The sequence below is a fragment of the Phoenix dactylifera genome, chromosome 10, assembly GCF_051530095.1.
Source record: "Phoenix dactylifera cultivar Ajwa chromosome 10, Ajwa_hap1_PhDact_Kaust_v1.1, whole genome shotgun sequence".
NCBI lineage: Eukaryota > Viridiplantae > Streptophyta > Magnoliopsida > Arecales > Arecaceae > Phoenix > Phoenix dactylifera.
In genome coordinates this window covers 21,352,375-21,372,084 of record NC_143199.1, presented here as the reverse complement: position 1 = coordinate 21,372,084, position 19,710 = coordinate 21,352,375, and the positions used below count along the sequence as shown (strand labels likewise).

The 19,710-nt window shown below is 43.8% G+C and overlaps 2 protein-coding genes across 2 annotated transcripts in view; one reads left to right on the top strand and one right to left on the bottom strand.

Moving 5' to 3' along the window:
- LOC148702300 (uncharacterized) overlaps positions 1-19,710 on the top strand; it is a 58,549-nt gene that overhangs the window by 21,169 nt on the left and 17,670 nt on the right. The window lies entirely within an intron of this gene.
- LOC148702302 (putative long-chain-alcohol O-fatty-acyltransferase 5) lies at positions 7,951-11,123 on the bottom strand. The gene has a single exon (XM_088705510.2). It carries the CDS (start codon positions 9,454-9,456, stop codon positions 8,380-8,382), a length of 1,077 nt encoding a protein of 358 aa, XP_088561636.2. The 5' UTR covers positions 9,457-11,123; the 3' UTR covers positions 7,951-8,379.

Below are 19,710 nucleotides of genomic sequence, written 5' to 3'. Positions count from 1 at the left end.
CATTGATGCAAAGATATCAATTTGCACTTTGAATGTCCACCGATAGAAATATTTTTCTATCTCTTCTTAGTTGTAGTTAATTAAAAACAAGCGATCTAATTAACCCTAACTACTAAACAACCCAAGACAAGCGCTAAAGGTTTAATCTAGTAGCAGCCTTAAGAATTAGAGAGATCGATGAAACTAAACAACACAAACACAAGCGGTTGCATTTGATTTAGACGAGTATTCTTCCTAAGATCTGAAATTTCTGACGCAGCAAATTATTAGATCTTAGTTGCTTCACAGATTAGAGGGATCAAACAATTACGGATTTGATATCTAACCTAGCAATAGATTGCAACGAATAATAAACTAGTAGGCCTCCTAGTAATTAAACGAAAACAATCATGAAAATATGCACAGAAGGACATTCGACATCAAAGCATGAATTGAACAATGAAAACAAATTCAGATCTCACAGTTTTATTGATTCCGAGGCTTCTGTTTCCTTAGACCAATAAAAGCTTTAGCCACGTAGAGCCATGGATGCAAACTTCCAAGGAGAAAAGAGAAAGAGGAGTCCTCCAAGAGAAAAGAGAAAGAGCCCCCTTTTCAGCCCCCTTTCTTTCCCTTTTATCCCTTCCAAAAAAATCTCCTAACAAATATTCAAATCTGACTAATTACGAAAAATAAAATAAAGTCCTAATATAACTGGGAAAGTGGTGTTTCCAGCTAGGATTTTCGTGCATCAAATCTGGAAACTTCTGAAAATTGACCGAGTCAAATCCACGTATTGCAGGCTAAGGACGTGCAGCAACTTCGAGATCAATTTTGACCTTGATAAAGTCAGTATCTATCAAAACTCAAAACATGAAAGTTGTAGAGCGTGTTCTTGGCTTTCCACAGCATCTTGAATCATCTCAATCAGAGCTCGGATGAAAAAGTTATGCTTAAATTACGAAACAATATCGAAACTGTCCAAAATCATCCAATTAGCTTCGTTTTGTACTTAACGCTTCCATTTGCATCCTAAATCAAAATATAAGAATAATGAGTACATTTAGGCACAAAATAAGTATAAAAGACTAAACATTAAGAAAGAAAAATATGACATTTTGCATTCTCATCACGGCCCCTCGGCTGCTGCCCGGCTCGGGCGCCGAGTGCTCTGGTCGGATTGGCGGCCGACCAGAGACTTGCAAAATTGGCGCCGGACATGGTAGAGCCATGGCAGCCCCCGCTGAGCCTGAGCTCCTGGGCTCGGAGCTCGAGCCCTCCCTCCAAGCCGCTCCAAAGGGCCCACCTCGAGGGGCATCCTTCTCGGCCGCCCCACTAGCCGAGATCTTGAGCTTCTTCTTTGGCTCGGGAAGGGCCCCTCTAATCTCGGCTGCCCTCTTGTGGAACCGAGCGTATAAAGCTTCGTTCTTGGTCACCATTTTCGCTATGTCTGCAAAGACGAGCAGAAAAAGTTAGTAAAATATTGAGAGAAAAAGGAGGATAAAAATTTTAAGTTGCTACCCTTACCCTGAGGGCGCGCAGAGCTCAGGCTAACATTGACCAGAGCATCCTCACTTATGAGGTCGTTCAGGAGAAAGTCATCCCCAAGGCCGCGAACGGCGTCAAGGATCCCCTGCTCGCGTTTAGAAAGCCTGGGGAGTTTGTTGGCGGTCTTAAACCGGCTCTGCCCCCACCTGGGGTCGAACCCCCACGTTCGCTCAGAAGCTAAAAAGAAAAACTTTTTCTTCCATTCGTGAATGGACGTCGGAGCGCCCTGGAAGAGTGGCCGGCCTCCCCGAAGGGCGATATAGAGCCACTCTCCGTCTCCCGGGTTGGACTTCAACATGAAGAGCCGCCGGAAAACATTCACGGAGGATGGGATCCCGTGTGCTATGCACAAGGATAGAAACCCGATGATCGTCCTCCATGCGTTCAGAACAAGTTGCGCCGGGACGAGTTGGTACTCCCCAAGCAACTCGTTCACGAACCCATGGAAGGGAAATCGCAGGCCGGCCCAGAGTGCCTCCAAATACACTCCGATCCGGCCTAGGGGGGTTCGTCACCCGATCCCCCAACCCGGCGGGTTCCAAACGGAACCCTCGCCGAGGGAAGAACCACTCCTCGGCCATCTCCACCTCCTCCTCACTCATCGAAGACCCTATTTCGTCTAGACCAAGACCCATTGGAAAGGAGGAAAAGAGAGAGAAAAGAAGGAAAAACTCTGAGCGGGCAGGGGAGAACACCTTCGGGAGTTCGCCGGAGACAATGGGGAAAGAAAATTAGTTGCTTCGGATGGAGAAGAAGATAGAAAAAGGCTATAGGAAAGAAGTCAGAGACGGCCAAATAGGGATTTATATAAATCCCACTGACGGCCCTGATCTGCGGGGTGGAGCGCTGCCCCCTGCCCAGATCACGACATGCGTCGACCCCGAGAATTAAAGCGCGGCATTCAATTCGGACCGACGCTTCGAATATGGAAACGCCTCGTTGGATCGTGCGGCTCCATCATGAGCCCACGACGCGAGGATGCTTCGAAAAATGAAAAGGTACTCCCCTGATGAAACATTTCGGGAAAAGAAGATGCCGCCCATTAAAAGCGCCTTGAAGCGCACGATAATTCAAAATTTTCCTAATTAACATTAACACGACCGAAGTTACTTCCCGCGCTCGAGCCTGCGAGCGAGCTCGAAAGTCGGGGGTAGTGTTGGGGGAAAAATATAAGTCGTCACGACTGCGTGAACGTTCGACCAGACCCTCCGACCTGGAGGCGCCCGAGCAGACCCTCCGACCTGGAGGCGCCCGAGCAGAACCTCCAACCTGGAGGCGCCCGAGCAGACCCTCCGACTTGGAGGCGCCGAGCAGACCCTCTGACCTGGAAGCGCCCGAGCAGCCCTACCGACCCAAAGACGCCCGACTCATGCGCTGTGGTCACATTCCCCCGCAGCGCGACCGAAAAATCAGGCCTTGCCTTCGTCAACAATCAAAGCGTATAGCTCCTGCAGACGTTCAGTTTACTCAACAATCAAAGCGTATGGCTCCTGCAGACGTTCAGTTTACTCAACAATCAAAGCGTATGGCTCCTGCAGGCACTCAGTTTACGCAACAATTAAGGTGTATGGTTTCTGCTGTCTACGGACATCAAGTCCTTTACGGCAAACCTGCTCGAATACGAATGATGGCATGACTCCATGATGATTTGGAAGCTTCGGCCTGATTTCCTATAGTAACAGCATTAATTCACACGATCGAGCATTAATTTCTACTGCATGCCCAATCGTACGACAACTCATTCGGCCCGTCATATCACAGGTAACCTAGCCCCCCTCTATAAAAGGAAAATTCCTCCATTTTAGAGAGGGGGAAAGATGAAAACTCCGGGTATTCACTACTTCCATTCATACACTTGCCCCCTCTGACTTAAGCATCGGAGGGCCGGCGCCGAGAACCCCAGCCACCGGCTTCTTGCAGGTTTCCTGGAGGACGTCGCACGCCAGCCGGACCGCCGTTCGTCGATTCTCGCCGGAGCTCCTCCCTCCTCAGCCGACGGTCGCCCCCGAGTCCAAATTCCAGCAACACTGGTCTTTGATGGTAATAGCATTAAGGGCCCGATAATCAGTGCAGAAGTGCCATGTACCATCTTTCTTTTTAACTAAAAGAATAGGTGAAGAAAAAGGACTGGTACTTGGACGAATAAGCCCCAATTTTAACATGTCATGAACTTGCTTTTCAATTTCAGCTTTCTGAAAATAGGCATACCTGTAGGGTCGTACATTGATCGGTTCAGTTCCTTCTTTAAGAGGAATGCAGTGTTCAACCTCTCTATTCGGTGGTAATTTTGTAGGCTCTTGAAAAATGTCTGCATAGTCTTCCAATAGCTGCTGCATGTCCGTGTGGGTGTTATGCCGTGGCAGTTCCTCAACTGATTGCAGACAGATTTTAAACATTGAGCTCCCTTGCCTTAATTCTTTAGATATAGCCTTTAAGGATGCGGATTCAATAGGATGTGCGTTCATCCCTTGCAGCCGTCGAGATTGATTTTCCCATATGAATTCCATCATTATTTTCTTCCAATTGCAAACAACTGAACCGAGTTGCTCCAACCATTGTATTCCCAAGACCAAGTCCAAACCAGTTAGAGGTAAAGAATAAAGGGTAAGGGAAAAAGGAATACCCTGAAGAAGGACACGCACGTGCTCAAACCTCCCTTGGCATTGCAGTCTATTTCCATTGCCAACCCACACAGTAAATGGCTCGGTGGGAACCACTGGTAAATGAAGCAATTTGGCCACCTTCTCACTAATAAAATTATGAGTAGACCTGCTGTCAATAAGCACAACAACTTCATGATGCCCGACTTTGGCCGTGATTCGCATGGTTCTAGAAGTCGACCACCCAGTCAAGGCATGCAGCGAGATCTCTGGCTTGGACTGTAGCTTAGGTATGGTCTCCTCAGCTGCTTCATCAGTAACCTCTTCACACTTAATGTTGTCGGCGCTGGTACTTCCTTCAAGCAGCAAGAGTTGCAGCCCTTGGCAACTATGACCCACAGTGAATTTGTCATTGCAGTTAAAACAAAGACCTTGGGCTCGCCTTTTCTACATTTCCTCCCATGTCAATTGCTTCACCGGAGATGCTGGAGTCGATCTTGCTGGAGTAGGAAGAGCAAGCTACGGTCGGTTGAGCTATGGTGGTCGCATGAATTTTCATTGGCGTTGGAGCTAGTCGTCTCGCATGCGCGCCACACTGATGGCTTATTTCAGTGATCTCAGATTAAACATTCGAATGCCCTCTGATATTTCAAGCTTGAGTCCTCCCATAAAAGTTCCTACCAATGCTTTCTGCAGCCACCCATGCACTCGGTTGCCAAGCTTTTCAAACTCCTTTTGGTAGTCTCGCAAGGAGCCCACCTGTCGAACCCGAGAAAGTGCCTCATCAAACACTACAAGAAAATTGGGCATTAGCGACGCTTTTTTTGGCCATTAGCGACGCTTTTAAGCGTCGGTAAAAACCATCCTGACGCTATCCCAAGCGTCGGTAAAGTGTCGCCTATGCTACAGTGGATAAAACATTTTCCGACGCTATCAAAAGCGTCGGTCATTAGCGACGCTTTTTAGCGTCGGTAATGTACAATTTAGCGACGCATAAAAGCGTCGCTAATTGCAATTTAGCGACGCTTTTTAGCGTCGGTAACTAGCGACGCTTTAAAGCGTCGTTAGAGTATAATTTTTTTAAAAAAAAATTTAAATTTTTTTTTAAAACTCTGTTTACAAAATCAAAGGCATTCACACTAAACGAGATTATACTCATAGCACAATCAAATATATTTATCAAAATATTCATATTGTCAAATTACATTCATATTGTCAAATTACATTCATACTGTCAATTTACATTTGCAATGTACTTCCACTATGCAATGTCCTGGTCATCTCCAATATGCGGTTGAATGATCCCTTCCCGGTGAAGCAACTCCACATCTCTTGAGGTGTTGATGATGGCATCCAGAAACTTGGTATATTCAGTGACATCCATTCGTGTCTCCTGCAACTTTGCTCCAAAGCAATTAGGTTTGCAAAAAAGAAGTTCGTTGACTCATCAACAAAAATGGCCGGGATTCCCAACACCCCCTGATCCTTACAGAACGTAATGTCTAGAAAGCCAGATGCTGACTTGCTCCCCTCGATTTTCACTCCAGCCTCTGCAAGTCTAGTAATGGGGGGGAGGGTTCTTGGGAATACCTCTGAACTCGAAGAATTGGTACGGCGCGGCAACACCTTGGAGAGCCAATCCCCAGTCTTGTCGATTATTAGGGATAAAGCAGAATAAGTAGTCCTTGATCGTTTACTGTAGCTTGCTGTGTTGGTCACCTCTGATTTTGGGAATCGCCGGATCCATCGGTGGATCAAGTGGAGTAAATGATCCACATCGAAGCCTTCGGCGGGCAGCTCTGGCTGTGGACCTCTCCAGAACGATGGCGGAAAGTCATCGAACGCATCGATGGCAGCATTCAAAAGGCGGAAGCTATCCCACTCTGGCATCCCCAGTGTTTCGAGGAGATGCTGGACAATGAAATACGGAAGTTGATTTTCTAGCAACATCAGGTCTACAAGAATATGACATTTGAGGCACACATTATCGTCGAAAAGCGATCTGAGCTCCTCCGCTTGCAGATCCTCATTAAACATTTGAAGGAGGAAACATCCATCAAGTAGAACAAACTTTGACAAGAAAACCGCATACTGTCATAACAGAACAAACTTTGACTGAAAAAAAGAAGCTGAAGGACAAGAAAAAAGAAATAAAGAAAATATGGTTATTATCTGATAAACAAAGTTAAATTTTTAATTATAAAGACGGTGATACATAATCACAAAAATTGAAAATATACCTAGGTGTTGATGAATCTTTGGGTCAAGAACTTGAGTGATGGATGCTAGAATTTGAATCAGAGAATAAGCGTGAAGAATCTTGGATCTATAAAAGAATAGTTAAAATAATTAGAGAAAGAAATTACAGGAAAATTTATTATGAGAATCACCCAATTAATTCTACCAACATGAATCACTCAACATTTCAGAAGCATTTCAAATGAGAATTGGAAGGGACCATATTCTCAAAGTTCTCACAGTGATGGATATAACTTCCTCTTAGGAATCTCATGAAGATGATAATATACAATTTACCCAACAGACTGAAGAACCTTCTCCAGTATTATTCACATATATGGATTCAGAGGAGAGATGCCCATGTACCTTGTTCAAGCTCAGGCAAAAAAATGGAAGGCCATATATTTGGTCGACATTATGATGGGTACCTAGATGATAGAGTCCAATTGAAGTGATCAATAAACATAAGAGAACACATGTAAACATATGATTATAGATAAAGTCATAGTACTAAGAAGCAATTTTCTTGAAAAAAAGAAGACAAGGAAAAGGCACAGTAGCATTGAATGTAATGAATCAGCTTGTAAAGCTGTTCTGCATGACAATCATGATTGCCATGTTGGAGATGATATGAAACTGATCTAGTTCTTAGATCACATGAAGAACATGTAAGCCACATTATTGGTGCAAACATAAGGATAAAAAGACACCATATGTGTAAAGCCCTGTCAACATACGAGTATGTGTTGGGCCAAAAATCTCCTACAAATCTCCATTCAATGTTCCATATCACCAGTGAGTTATCAAATCAGAGTTCAAAACATTCAGTAATGCTTTAAACAAGATAATAACGGGAGGCACAATTTCAGTGAAAAATAAGCAAAAAGAGCTCAGTCAGCTAAACAAAGAAGCAGAACAATAGATCGAGTAACACAAATGGTGGGAAGGAGGGAAATACAAGAGAACAATCTTGTTATCTATTAATCATGAGCTTGTAACACAATTTTTTCCACCCAAAACAATTAAACCTCAAAAGCACACCAAAAGAGCAGAGGAAAGACCTTCAAGCAATAACAATGCAATGGACCAATTTTGGTCAATAAAAAGCAACAAAAGAAAAGGTTAACTCCAAGAAAAAGAGAATTACATAGAATTAGATGTGAGACATCCAAGCCCATACTTTATCCTCGGATTCTAGTGATAACAGCAAGTAAATGAAGAAAATCCCAGGAATTAAGGAAGAATATAGCTATCCACCAAAAAGCATTAACACAAAATAGACAACGTACAGCTATAAATCCAAATTTTATAGATTATGAAAAAAAAATGTAATGATTTAGACGAAATATTCTGAAAGACTCTGGAGATGCAATGATAGAACAAAAACTAGTAAAAAAAAAGAGTCAGGTTTCACTTTCGCCCATAAAGAGTCAGGTTTCAAGACCACATGCACAACCATCTTACATAAGAAAGCATACCTCATTTGCGCCAATAAACACAAACTCAGACCACCATGGTCTTTTGGTATACAAACATTTGCTCAAGAAACTAGATGAAGACCCCTCCTATCAGAAGTATGTCCCCATAAAACAAAGCCCGAAAGCTCCTTGTCAAGTCTTGTATTGATAGATAAAGGCACACTGACACAGGATATACAACAGATAGGAATAGATGAAAGCACAAGTTGGAGTGAGGTTGTTCTACCAGCCAGAGATAAAGCCTTCCATTTCCAACTTGCAATCTCCGTTGCCACCTTATCCAATAGAAAATTAAAATTCAAAGAGGCCAGAGGCATACCTAATAGAGGAACCCCTACATATTTCCACACCCCCTGCTCTCCTGCATGGAAAAAACCTTGCATATATTAGACTTAATTGCTCTTGGGGTTCTTGGGCTGAAGATAAGATGGGATTTAGATGTATTAATAGCTTGGCCGGCTATAATTAACAAGCATCAACAAGGGATTTTAAGTAGAATTCTATCCTTTACTATCGCCCTTGCTACTTGCATGTCATCAGCAAAAAGTACATGGGATATTGGAGGGGGTTTGAAAAACTCCCATCACAGCAGAAAACTCCGCCAGCCCCACCGCGTCGGCCCCACCTCTCAGGAGGGCCGGGAAGAAGAGCCAGTACCCGGTGCCGACGATCAACCCGAGTGCAAGCGGCGCCGCCACGACGGGGTGCGGCCGCCACCAGCCGGCCTTCCGGGCCTTCCTCTCCGCCACCGTGAGCAGCCCGTGGAGGACGAAGAACGCGGTAACCTCCCCGGTGGGAAGTGCCAAGGTGAGGTAGTAGAACATGAGCTCGTGCATGAGGCCGGAGACGAAGAAGGTGGCGAGGATGCCGGCGTCGAGCCCCCAGCGGGCTTGAACGGGGTCGTAGACGGAGGGGCGGAGGATGGAAGAGACCATGAGGTTCCAGCGGCGGCCCCAGAAGTCCTGAAGGGAGGAGGCGCCTAAGGGGTTGTTGAACTGGGGCTCCAGCTTGAGGCCAAGGAGACCGGTGGCGATCTTGGCAATGGAGGCGAGACCGAGATCTAGGATCAGGTAGATGTGGCAGCAGTAGATGGCGAGGAGGAGGTACGGATGCATTCTATCACTATAGCGGTAGCTGGAGATGATGGTGGCCAAGAGGAGAACCCTGACGGCAGTGATGAGGCGGTGAAGGGTGGATAAAGATGAAGAGATGGGAGGTTTGGGCTTGGGTTTGGTTTGGATCTTGACAGGGAAGAAGGAGGTGAACAGGAAGGGGAGAAGGGGGAGGGAGGGGCAGAGGGGGCCGAGGCCGAAGGCGAGGAGGAGGAGCTTGAAGAGGGCGAGTAGCACGAGGATCGTGATCCAGGTGACCAACGTGGCCGGCACCGCCACGGCCAGCGCCGCCCCCATGAAGAGCAGGCCGAAGACCCCTCCGTAGAGCATGGAGGCGTAGAGGGCCTTCCAGCCGGCGGCGGCGCGGGAGGAGGCGGAGGCGGCCGCCGAGTTGTACCAGGAGCGGATGGAGAGGAGGAGGTTCCAGGAGGAGGAGAGGAGGAGGGAGTAGACGACGAGGAAGAGGAAGACCCACGTCCGCCGCTTGCTCAATGCCTGCATCAGCAGCGACTCCTCCCATCGCGACGACGGAGAGCGCTCGGCGGAGGAGAATGGATGAGATCGGTGAAAAGGGTTGAGAAGAGAGGGAGTCGGTCGGCGTGAGATGGGGATTTAGGGCTTTAGAGGGAGGGGGTCGATCGGGTTTTGGAGGAATGAAGTCCGACGACGCTTATAAGCGTCGTCGTGTTCTTCCGATATGCCGACGCTTATAAGCGTCGGGGATTAAATATTCCGTTCGGTAATGTACCCTGACGCCAACGCTTAAAGAAAGCGTCGCTGGAAGCTTTTTTACCGACGCTTCTGAGAAGCGTCGGCGGTTACTGTCCCCCAAAAAAAAATCGCCGACGCTTTTAACTAGCGTCGGCAATACAAAGTCGGCAAAAACCTTTTCTGTTGTAGTGAAAGTCTTTGCATTCTGAGGGTCCGAATCGAGCCCACAGCTCCTCTTCAAAAATTTTCCATGTCACCGCTCGCCCTTCCTCCTTGTAAGCATGATGTAACCATTGCCACCATTGATTAGCTTCACCCTCGAGATGGAATGATGCCAATGAAACCTTCTGCACGTTGGTCGTCCCTTGATACTCAAAAAATTGATCAACTCGGTTGAACCACTCGGTTGGTCGTCGCTGGAGAACCTCGGAAACTCGAGCTTAGCCATTTTGGACGGAAAAAAACCTGTCGGTCCCCATCCATATCTTTCCTGTTGGTGCGAGAATGACCATCGCGGTCATTATTGTTGTGGCTGGAACCTTCGTTGTTCAAAAACAAGGCCTCGGACAGTCGATTGATCGTCTCCTCCAGTTGGTGGAGCTTGTCAGCAACACCAAGTTCCATCCGGTTCACACCATATTGAAGTCCGCCAAGTCCTGCCTCCTAACGCTTGATTCTCTCCTTGTTCGTTGCCATTGTCGCTAGCTCTTATTCCAATGTTAGGTCTCAATCAAGAGCTAAACACAATTGCAGAGTAAATAGAATTCTCTTTGGGTGAGAATGAACCACAATTTGTTGGATAAAATATGCCTTAAAATATCGGAAGCTTCATGAAAATGTTCAAGATGCCTGGTCCAATTGGGGCTATAGATTAAAATGTCATCAAAAAAAACTAGCACAAATTTACGTAGATAAGGGCAAAATATGGAATTCATAATGGTCTGAAAAGTAGAGGGAGAACCTTACATGTAGAGGAATGGATTGGTCTTCTATAAAAATAGAGTGGTGGTGCCCCCAAACTCTCCCATGGTCAAGCAACTTCTGCGAGAATTCCATGACTCTCAGATTGGTGGCCATTCGGGAGTGCTGCGAATGTTTAAACGAATTGCCTAGCAATTTTATTGCCCATCCATGTATCAAGTGCTGCAAGAATATGTCTCTTTCTGCGATGTTTGCCAACAGACTACCCATTCTGTGTCAGGTATGGGATGATATAACAATGGATTTTATCAAAATCTGCGCATTTCCTTGCTTTGGCTCATCCATTATAGCTAAGACGGTGGCGGAAAAATTTGTGGAAGGCGTGGTTAAGCTTTACGGCATGCCCAGGTCCAGTATCAGTGATCAGGACCCTATTTTTATCAGCAATTTCTAGCGTGAGTTTTTCAAATTGTCGGGCACACAGCTGAAAATGAGCTCTGCTCACCACCCGTAGATGGACGGCCAATCGGAAGTAGTTAATAGATGCGTGGAACAGTATCTCCATTGTTTAGTCCGCCAACAGCCACGTAATGGAGTTCTCTTCTTCTGTGGGCTGAATTCTGGTACAATACAGCTTATCACACATCCATGGGGATGACGCTCTTCCAAGCTTTGTATGGGCGGCTGCCTCCAACGATTCTACATTACCAGATGGAAAACTTTCCAGTCAACGAGGTGGACCAAAACCTTGCTTCTAGAGATGCTTTACTACGTCAGTTGAAGGAAAATTTGCATGTAGCTAGCAACTAAATGAAACAGGTTGTTGATTCTATTCGGTGAGACATCGAGTTACAAGAAGGATATTTGGTTTTTCTGAAGCTCCGTCCATACAGGCAACACAGTTTTTAAACAGGCATTCTGGAAATTGGATAGCCGATTTTATGGGCCCTATTTGATTGAGAAGCAGGTGGGCAAGGTGGCGTATAGACTTCAATTTCCGGAGGGTTCTCGAATCCATCCCGTTTTTCACGTCTCCTTACTTAAGAAGTTGGGAGAAGGAAGTGCGAGCAGTAATGACTTGCCACCTGTTACTGATGAAGGAGAATTTGTTATGGAGCCGTTAACTATACTGGACAGCCGTTGGGTAAAGAAGGGATCGAAGTTTATTGAGGAGAGTTTGGCTAAATGGCGAAGACTTCCTGCAGAGGATGCTACGTGGCAATCCCAACGTGGCTAAATGGCGAAGGCCGTGGACTTTGAGGACAAGGATCTAGTGAAAGAGAGAGGTATTGATAGGCCATGGCAATCCCAACGTGTTCGTGTGCAGAGCCGAAAGTACATAGGGTGAAAGGAAGAGCATGCAAGCATGGTGCCATGAGGATTTGGTCCAATTCAGTTCTAGGTTTGTTGGAAGACTTGGTCCAGTCTATTGGCTAACAGTCACATGTAGGGAGATAGATCAAGCGTCTGTTTAGCAATTGTTAGCTATTATTTTGCAGCCAGTTGTTTGAGTCTTTAATTTAGGAGGTTGTTGTCATAAGTTTAGGGAAGTTGTTGATCATTGTTTATTTAAATTCGGTCAGCTCCATTAATAAGGGGAGGTATATTTTTATCCAAAAAATTGTGGTTCATTCTCACCCAAAGAGAATTCTATTTACTCTGTAATTGTGTTTAGTTCTTGATTGGGACCTAACACTATACATAATATTCATGCGCACGTGGTAGAAAATACCTTTCCTCCAAAATGTAGGACAATCAAACGCCTCCATGATCCCACATCCTCTTGCCTCACAAGAATTATGTACGCATCGTCATAGCAGCCCCAAACCATTATTCATCCGATACATACGAAGGCTTTTCAACTAAAGCCATTAAGATATCAACCTATTACGCTGCTCTCGGGTGATGCCACGTCATTACTTTTTCTTAATTGTTGTCATAATAGAAATTTTTATTCTTCAGATCACTTGCCTTTTGGTTCATCGCGGTCTATGTCAGGTTAATCCTACTCATAAATTATAACTAGTTTGAGTGGCCAAATATATAATAAAACTGAGCAACTCTTTGAGAAGTCTGTTTAATGTTAGAGTTGCATACAACTGGGAAGAATTACTACCAAACATGAGAGGTTGAGTATTACGTTGTTAAAGCAGTATCAGTGAGCCCAAGGAACTTGGGTACAAGAAAATAGGGCCTTCTAATACATAAGAATTTCTCCTCTTTAAACTTTTTTGAATTGTCATACAATGTCCATGTTGTGTGTTGGGAGTGGGGATGGCAATTAGGTTGGGTCGGGTCAGATACATATCAGGTCGGATATAGGTCGGATCAAAAATTCATCAACCCAAATCCGACCTATTTATTAAACGGGTCAAAATTTCAGATCTAAATCTGACATGTTTATTAAACTGGTGAGCCGATCCGACCTACATAACCTATCTATTAAATAAATCAAGTTAGATTAAATAGATTAAATAAATTTTTAATGGATTAAATGGATTTAAATAGGTTAAACAAATCGGGTTAAACAAATCAAAACTAGGTTAAACAAAGTTTAAACAGGTTAAATGGGTCTGCTCCAATTATTAAACAGATCAAAATGGGTTAAACTGGTCAAAAATCTAAACCTAAACCTAACCTATTTAATAAACAGGTGTAGACGGGTTGACCTGTATATGACCCAAACCCATTTATGTCAAATTCAAACCTACTTAGAGCGGTTCTTTTGCGAGTTGGATTGATAGAACGGGTTATAAATTGCCATTCCTAGCTGGGAGCAGGTACTTTAAGTTACATGGAAGGATGCCAACAACATAGACCAGGAGACATGATTGAGATTCTCTTATTGATATGCCGATAGATCATGGATGTCTCTGGGCATGGAAAATGACTTCCATATTAAGGTGAAAGGAGCACTCAAGCTGCCCTTCTCACTTCATTCTATTCCTCAAGAATATCCCAGCTGAAGCTAGAGTGTTTTGGCAGTGCTTTCTAATGGAGGATTGGTAGTGTTGTAGACTTCTGCATGACTAAATTGCACAGCAAGGTAAGGAGTGGGGAGATGGATGTGTTGTGTAGGGTTCCATTGAAAATTGATGGTGGTTATGCAGAGTAGGAATAATGAGCAAGAGGGATTGTGGGTGTGAAAACCAGCCCATATAGTGGGCTAATGGGCCAAGGCTAACGTGGCCGGCCCATCTGGAGTCCCTGATCACTAGCTGAGGCGGTTACAACCGCCTGACAGCCACGATCACCACCACCACCCTCCTCTCTACCGACCAAGGGCTATAAAAGCTCAGAGATTCCTCAGCGAGGGACTCAGTAGATCACCCTCTCACCGCCCTCACTCCCTCTTTCTTCTGCTACAAAGAACTGAAGCATGAGTGGTGGCGCCGGAGGAGGAGGGAGCTCATCACCACACTGAGCCGCCGGAGGAGACACAGTAGCTTGCCGAAAAGGATTCACAGCTCCTCGGAGCTAGGTAAATTTCTTATCACTAATGTTCATGAGTTATATTCGATCAATCTAGTGAAATAATCAAAATGGAAATAAGGGAAGAATGGTAGGACTAAGATGTAGTGGAGGGAGGGAAAAGATCTCACCTGTGAGCGGCCGTAATTCCACATTGGCTCGGTCGATCGAAGGCCATGGTCGGCTATGCCGAAGAGCCCTTTCTCTTCCACTCAATTATGGCTTTCCCTTCCATCAAAACCTTAGATCTAAAAATCCTATTCATGGAAGGGTCCTCAGCTCGAGTGAAATCCAGTTCCTATCCATGGGAACCAGCTTGATCTCAGCCGGAGGAGATCGGAGAGGAAGGAGAAGAAGAGGATCTCTATCCTCCGGCCGTGGACGTCGCCGGTTCGGGGCACTGCGAGCGTCGTCGGGTCGACCACAGGCATCGGCCATGAGGCCAGCCATGCGCCATGCGGGCGCCGCTAGCTTGGCCGCAGACCAGCGTGCACCACCGGCTTCGGCCGGCTTCTCCTTGTCCATGGGGAAGGGAAACCCCCCTTCACTAGAGAGGGATGAGAAATGGAAGACGAAGAGGAAGGGAGGTCGGCCGCTACAGGCTGAGCCGCGGGCGGCGTTGGCTGGCCGCCGGCACCGTCGACCTCGAACCCGGCTCCTCCCGAAATCCCCTTCGAGCTCGCCTCTTAGTTCATGGGAGAAGAGGAGGGGGAGGAGCTCGGGAAAGAAAGAAGAAAGAAGGAGAAGAGAAGAAGAAAAGAAAGAAGAGGGAGGAAGGTTCGGGAAGGGAGAAGAGAAGAAAAAGAAAGAAAAAAGGAAAAGAAAGGAAAAGAAGAAAAGAAGAAAAGAAAGAAAAGAAAAGAAGAAAGAAAAATAAATAAAAAATGGCTGTGGGCCGAAATGGGCCTGATTCCGGAGTGGGCTTCAAATAAATTTAAAAGCCTGAGGCCAGGCTGGGCCCTGGTCCGAGCCCAGTGTTCTTAAAACCAAAACTAACTGGGCTTGAAGAGCTCAAATTTTAATATAGGGACTAAATTGAATATAGTTTGAGACTAGGCTCCCTTTTAAATTAATTAGAACTGATAAGGATTAATTATAAATTAACTAATTGTGTTTCTAGGCCTGAATACAAATGGGCTCAGTAATTGAATCAGGCCACGGGCCTGATCCAGAAACTAATTAAACTTTGGGCCTGAATGCAAATGGGCCCTGACCTAAACCAGAGAGCAACTGGGTCAAACCCGAACCAGAAGGTGAACCAGACCTGAACCAGAAATTTAATCAAATCCGAACCAGGAAGTAGATTAGACCAGAACCAGAAATTGAATTAGGCCATGGGCCTGAACCAGAAATTAAATTGGGCTATGGACCCGAAAATGAAATTGAGTCCTATGGATGGGTTGTAAATGACTTTAATAGAAATTAAATATGTAAGTGACATGTAATTTAATGATCTTGCTAGGTATTGGAGAATTGGCATTTGATGGGCAAATTAAGGTACGTAACCTGTCTTAATCTTATTATGGATCATGTATCACGTTTTATAAAATGAAAAAGTATTATTTATGCAATTGGAATTATGTATAAGAATTGTGGAAAAAGTACCTGATATAATCTTATGTTTTATCAAATACTTGTGATTACTCAATTATGAAATTGTATATGATTTTTTATGTTTTCACAAAATTAGGATCAAGCATGTGTTAGCAAATGATTACATGATTTTGGATACATAGCATCCATCATTATTATTATTATTATATTATGTACACATGATTATGATGATGTAGAAAGATGAATGGAAAAATAAAGTTTTCAGCATGATCATGAGTTTTATTAGCATGATGCCATTATTCACTTTCCAATGTATCTATGAGAAAAGATTTATGAAAAGCATGATATGTTTTAAGAACTCTCAGATCGCTATGTATGACCCCCGCCAGTGGGTAACAGTAACTAGGCATATGACCCCCGCCAGTGGGTAAAAGTAACTTGGCTTTACGACCCCCGCCAGTGGGTAATAGTAACTGGAAGATGACCCTGCAGTGGTAAAGGCCTTGCCGTGGGAATAAGAGCGGCCATAGCTACACTACCATCTGAGAGTATGAATTTCAAAGTATGGAATAATTGCAAAAGTTTTATGTTGCATAAATGGCAAAAGTTTTATGTTGCATAAATGGCAAAAGTTTTATGATGCATAAATGACAAAAGTTTTACGATGCATAAATGGCAAAAGTTTTATGATGCATAATCATATTTATGAAGTTGCATGAATGGACAGGCATAGTTTTATAACTAGTTTGATTATGGTAAAGGTTTGATTATATGAAATGTTACTTTATTACAAGCACAGATTTCAAAGCATGAATAATAATAGTACATATTTCAAAGCATGAATAATGATAAGTATGGATTTCAAAGCAAGAATAATGATGAGTACGGATTTTAAAGCAGGGAATAAAGACAAAAGGTTTACGTCTGGTTTGATTTGGAAAATGCTTTCTTTATTACAACTGTTTGTTCTTCAAATAGTGCATTGGCATACAAAAATATTATGCTTGATCCGATAAGATTATGCTTGTTTACTTACTGAGCTTTATAGCTCACACCATTTCATTTATGTCTTTACAGATGAATAGGAGATGCTAGGAACAAGGAGTGTAACATGCTCCAGGGTTATGGGAAAGACAAATGTTAAATGTTAATATTGTTTTTAGAAGTTTTGTATGAATTTTAATACATGAACATCTAATGACTTTCATGAATATAGTTGTTAACAATTTGAAGTTTTAAAGTGGCTGCGTGTTATTGTATGCTTTACTTGGCAATAACATGGCCGTGTCATGAACCGAATTCGGGGCGTGACAGTGGGAACTGGAGGAGATTTTTCAGTGGAGAGAATGGAAAAGTTCCCATGGTATAACAACTTCTTTGAGTTTGTGCAGCCATTTGAGGATTATAGTGAGTCTATATAGCATTCATCAAGATTACATCTAATGCAACTGATGAAATTACTTTAAACTAAATAAATTCATTGTGTCTTTAATTAAGCAGGGTTGTAAATGAGGTACCCCAATGCTCTTGGATGACAAACATATTTTGGCTACAATTTTGCTCATGTCGAATGTGGGTAAAGCCATCTTATTGAGAAGCCCATCTGATATATATGCACTTTCAATTTCAATATAAAACTATGAGACAAGTAACTAAAATTGTTTTTATTCAAATGCAAGTTATATTGCTCGAACCTATATGACTGGCTCTTCCAGGAGCACTAAATACTGGTGATAGATCAGAAGAGTTCCCTTGTACTAAAACATTGAAGTCGCTGGCATTATCTTCATCTTCAAGATCTATGATAGTCATAACTAGTTCATGTGACAGAAAGCCTCTTCTAAATGAAATGTAATGTTTAGTGGTTAATAGTCCAGTTAATAGTTTTTTATAGTTGCATGTAACTAATTTATTGTTTTCATTGGCTTGTTTTAAATTGGACACTTTGCTTAGTTGTAACCAGTTCAAGTGTTAGAAAGCCTCTATAAGAATAAATTAGAATGTGACACTGGCATAGTTGATTATAACTAATTTAGCACCCCTCAAACTGAAGCAAATTAGCGTAATTGACTGCAAATTTGAATGCAATCATATTTTATTTGATTTGCTTTTGTCTGCAGTTGTCTAGTTAAGGATATTTTCACATGGTGATCCGAAACAACATGCATCAACTAACAACATATTATTTTCAATTTCATCAATTAACATTATATCATGAAAAAAAATGTTGTTATTCTTTCTCTTACATAAGTAGCAAAATCTATCGACAACAAGTGTAGATTAGTTTGTTTATAGGATCAATTCTTTGTTCTTGGCCCATGATGAATCGAAATTGACCAGTCTCACCACAATTTCTAATATGACATTCTTAAGGATCTTCACATATCTTCATTATTCAGAAGCTCTCTTCCTATCATTTTATCATTAATTTTTCTTAACCATTCAAACCTGTACCTAGTAGAAAAGGAAGCTACATTTAGGAACATTATGTGTTTCAAGACTTATTTAGGTGATTTGGGGGTCATGAGAAGACGAAGATCAAAAGAACTAAGGAACAAGAAATGAAATAATCATATAAGCCAAAGGAAAGAATTTGACAATATTGTTTACTACTCATGAATTATTCCCAGGTATTTGTTAATTACTCATTGGCAAAAACTACTGGCTGCAAGTAGAGTTATTAGAGGAGAAAAATGTAGTCATGTGATGATTAGTAGTAGCTCATTTAATGTTCATGAACATGACACGATGAGAGCACAAAAGTGCGACCTACATGTCACCTAAATTAGTATTATTGCTAACCGATAATGATAAATTCACTGGATTAATATTATATTTGGGTTTGGCATAGAGTTTCAGAAATTAGAGATAAAATGCACATTGAGTACAAATTTGACTAAAGAAGGATCCCTTCCCAGATCCGACCCGGTTGAAGATCGGGTCGGGTCCGAGTCGGGTTCGGATCTGAATCAGGTCCATTTCTTTGGTGCTTTTGGGAAATAATTTTTGGGGCAAATCTAATTTGGCCATATCATAACTACGAGGTGCTGGGTAACCCATGACTTGAAAGACTTGCAATTGACCTCAACAGATGACCCGCGACGAACCAAGTTCGTCCGTCTACAAGCCAAATTTCATATCACACTATTTTTTTATTATTATCTAGATGACTGATTGGATGGAAATTGGTGTCTCCCAGCTCCATCTCACGAGGGCAAAGGAAGTCCCAGACCTTCTTCCAAAATTCAATTCCATTGCAGAAACTGGCACATGACCCATAGCGAGATCCAAGCGCCCGTTCGGATGCAGCCAAGCTCCATTTTGGCTCACCCCAATCAGCCCGCGTCTCCTTCCTTTCCGTGATCCCGGCGGTCCCTCATCCGTGCCAGCCACCGTGCCAGCAAGTCACCCCGTCGATCACGCTCCCAGCGATCCCGCGTCCGTGAAAGAAGCCCCAGCATCCTTCCTCTTCCGCGTGCAATCCCAGACAATTCGCCTCCCAGCAAGGAAGATCTCAGCGCCTCCCTTCCGCATCAGCCCCCAGTGATTCCCATGCCATGAACGCCCCAATCCGGCACCCAAAGAAGGAAACCCCTCTTCCGTGAGCCCAGCCATCTCGGAGCCGTCACTGCCAGCGCGTCCCCACCTTCCGCTTCCATGCCAGCATCCCGTCCGCATACACCTCCCAAATCACCGAAAGAAGGAAATAAGAAGCAGTCATCCCATCGATCCCGCAGCATCCCCGGCCTCCCGTGCCCGATTTCAGTAGTCAACGGATCCGCTCCTCCCAACCTTCAGCGTCTCCAAGGGCTATAAGAAGGGAGGTGAAGGCCAAGAGAGGAGAGCTGAGTTGGGGGGTAGTGGCCGGCTGGTCCAAAGGAAGAAGAAGGGTGCTCGGTTGGGGTTGAAGCCAAGAACCAGAAAAACAGGGGAGTGCTCTGTTTCTCTTGGGAAGAAGAAAAAAAAAAGAAGAGAAAAGAGTGTTTTATGTGAAAGTCCACCGTGGGAGAGAAAAGAAAGTAATTTGTTTTTGTTTTCTTTTCTTTATTTTATTTGCAAAATAGAAGGAGTATTAGGCCTCTAATCTCCATTTTTATT

What these genes read in the sequence shown, in the direction of transcription:
- LOC148702302 (XM_088705510.2), bottom strand. Translation starts at nt 9,456, where the DNA reads ATGCAGGCATTGAGCAAGCGGCGGACGTGGGTCTTCCTCTTCCTCGTC.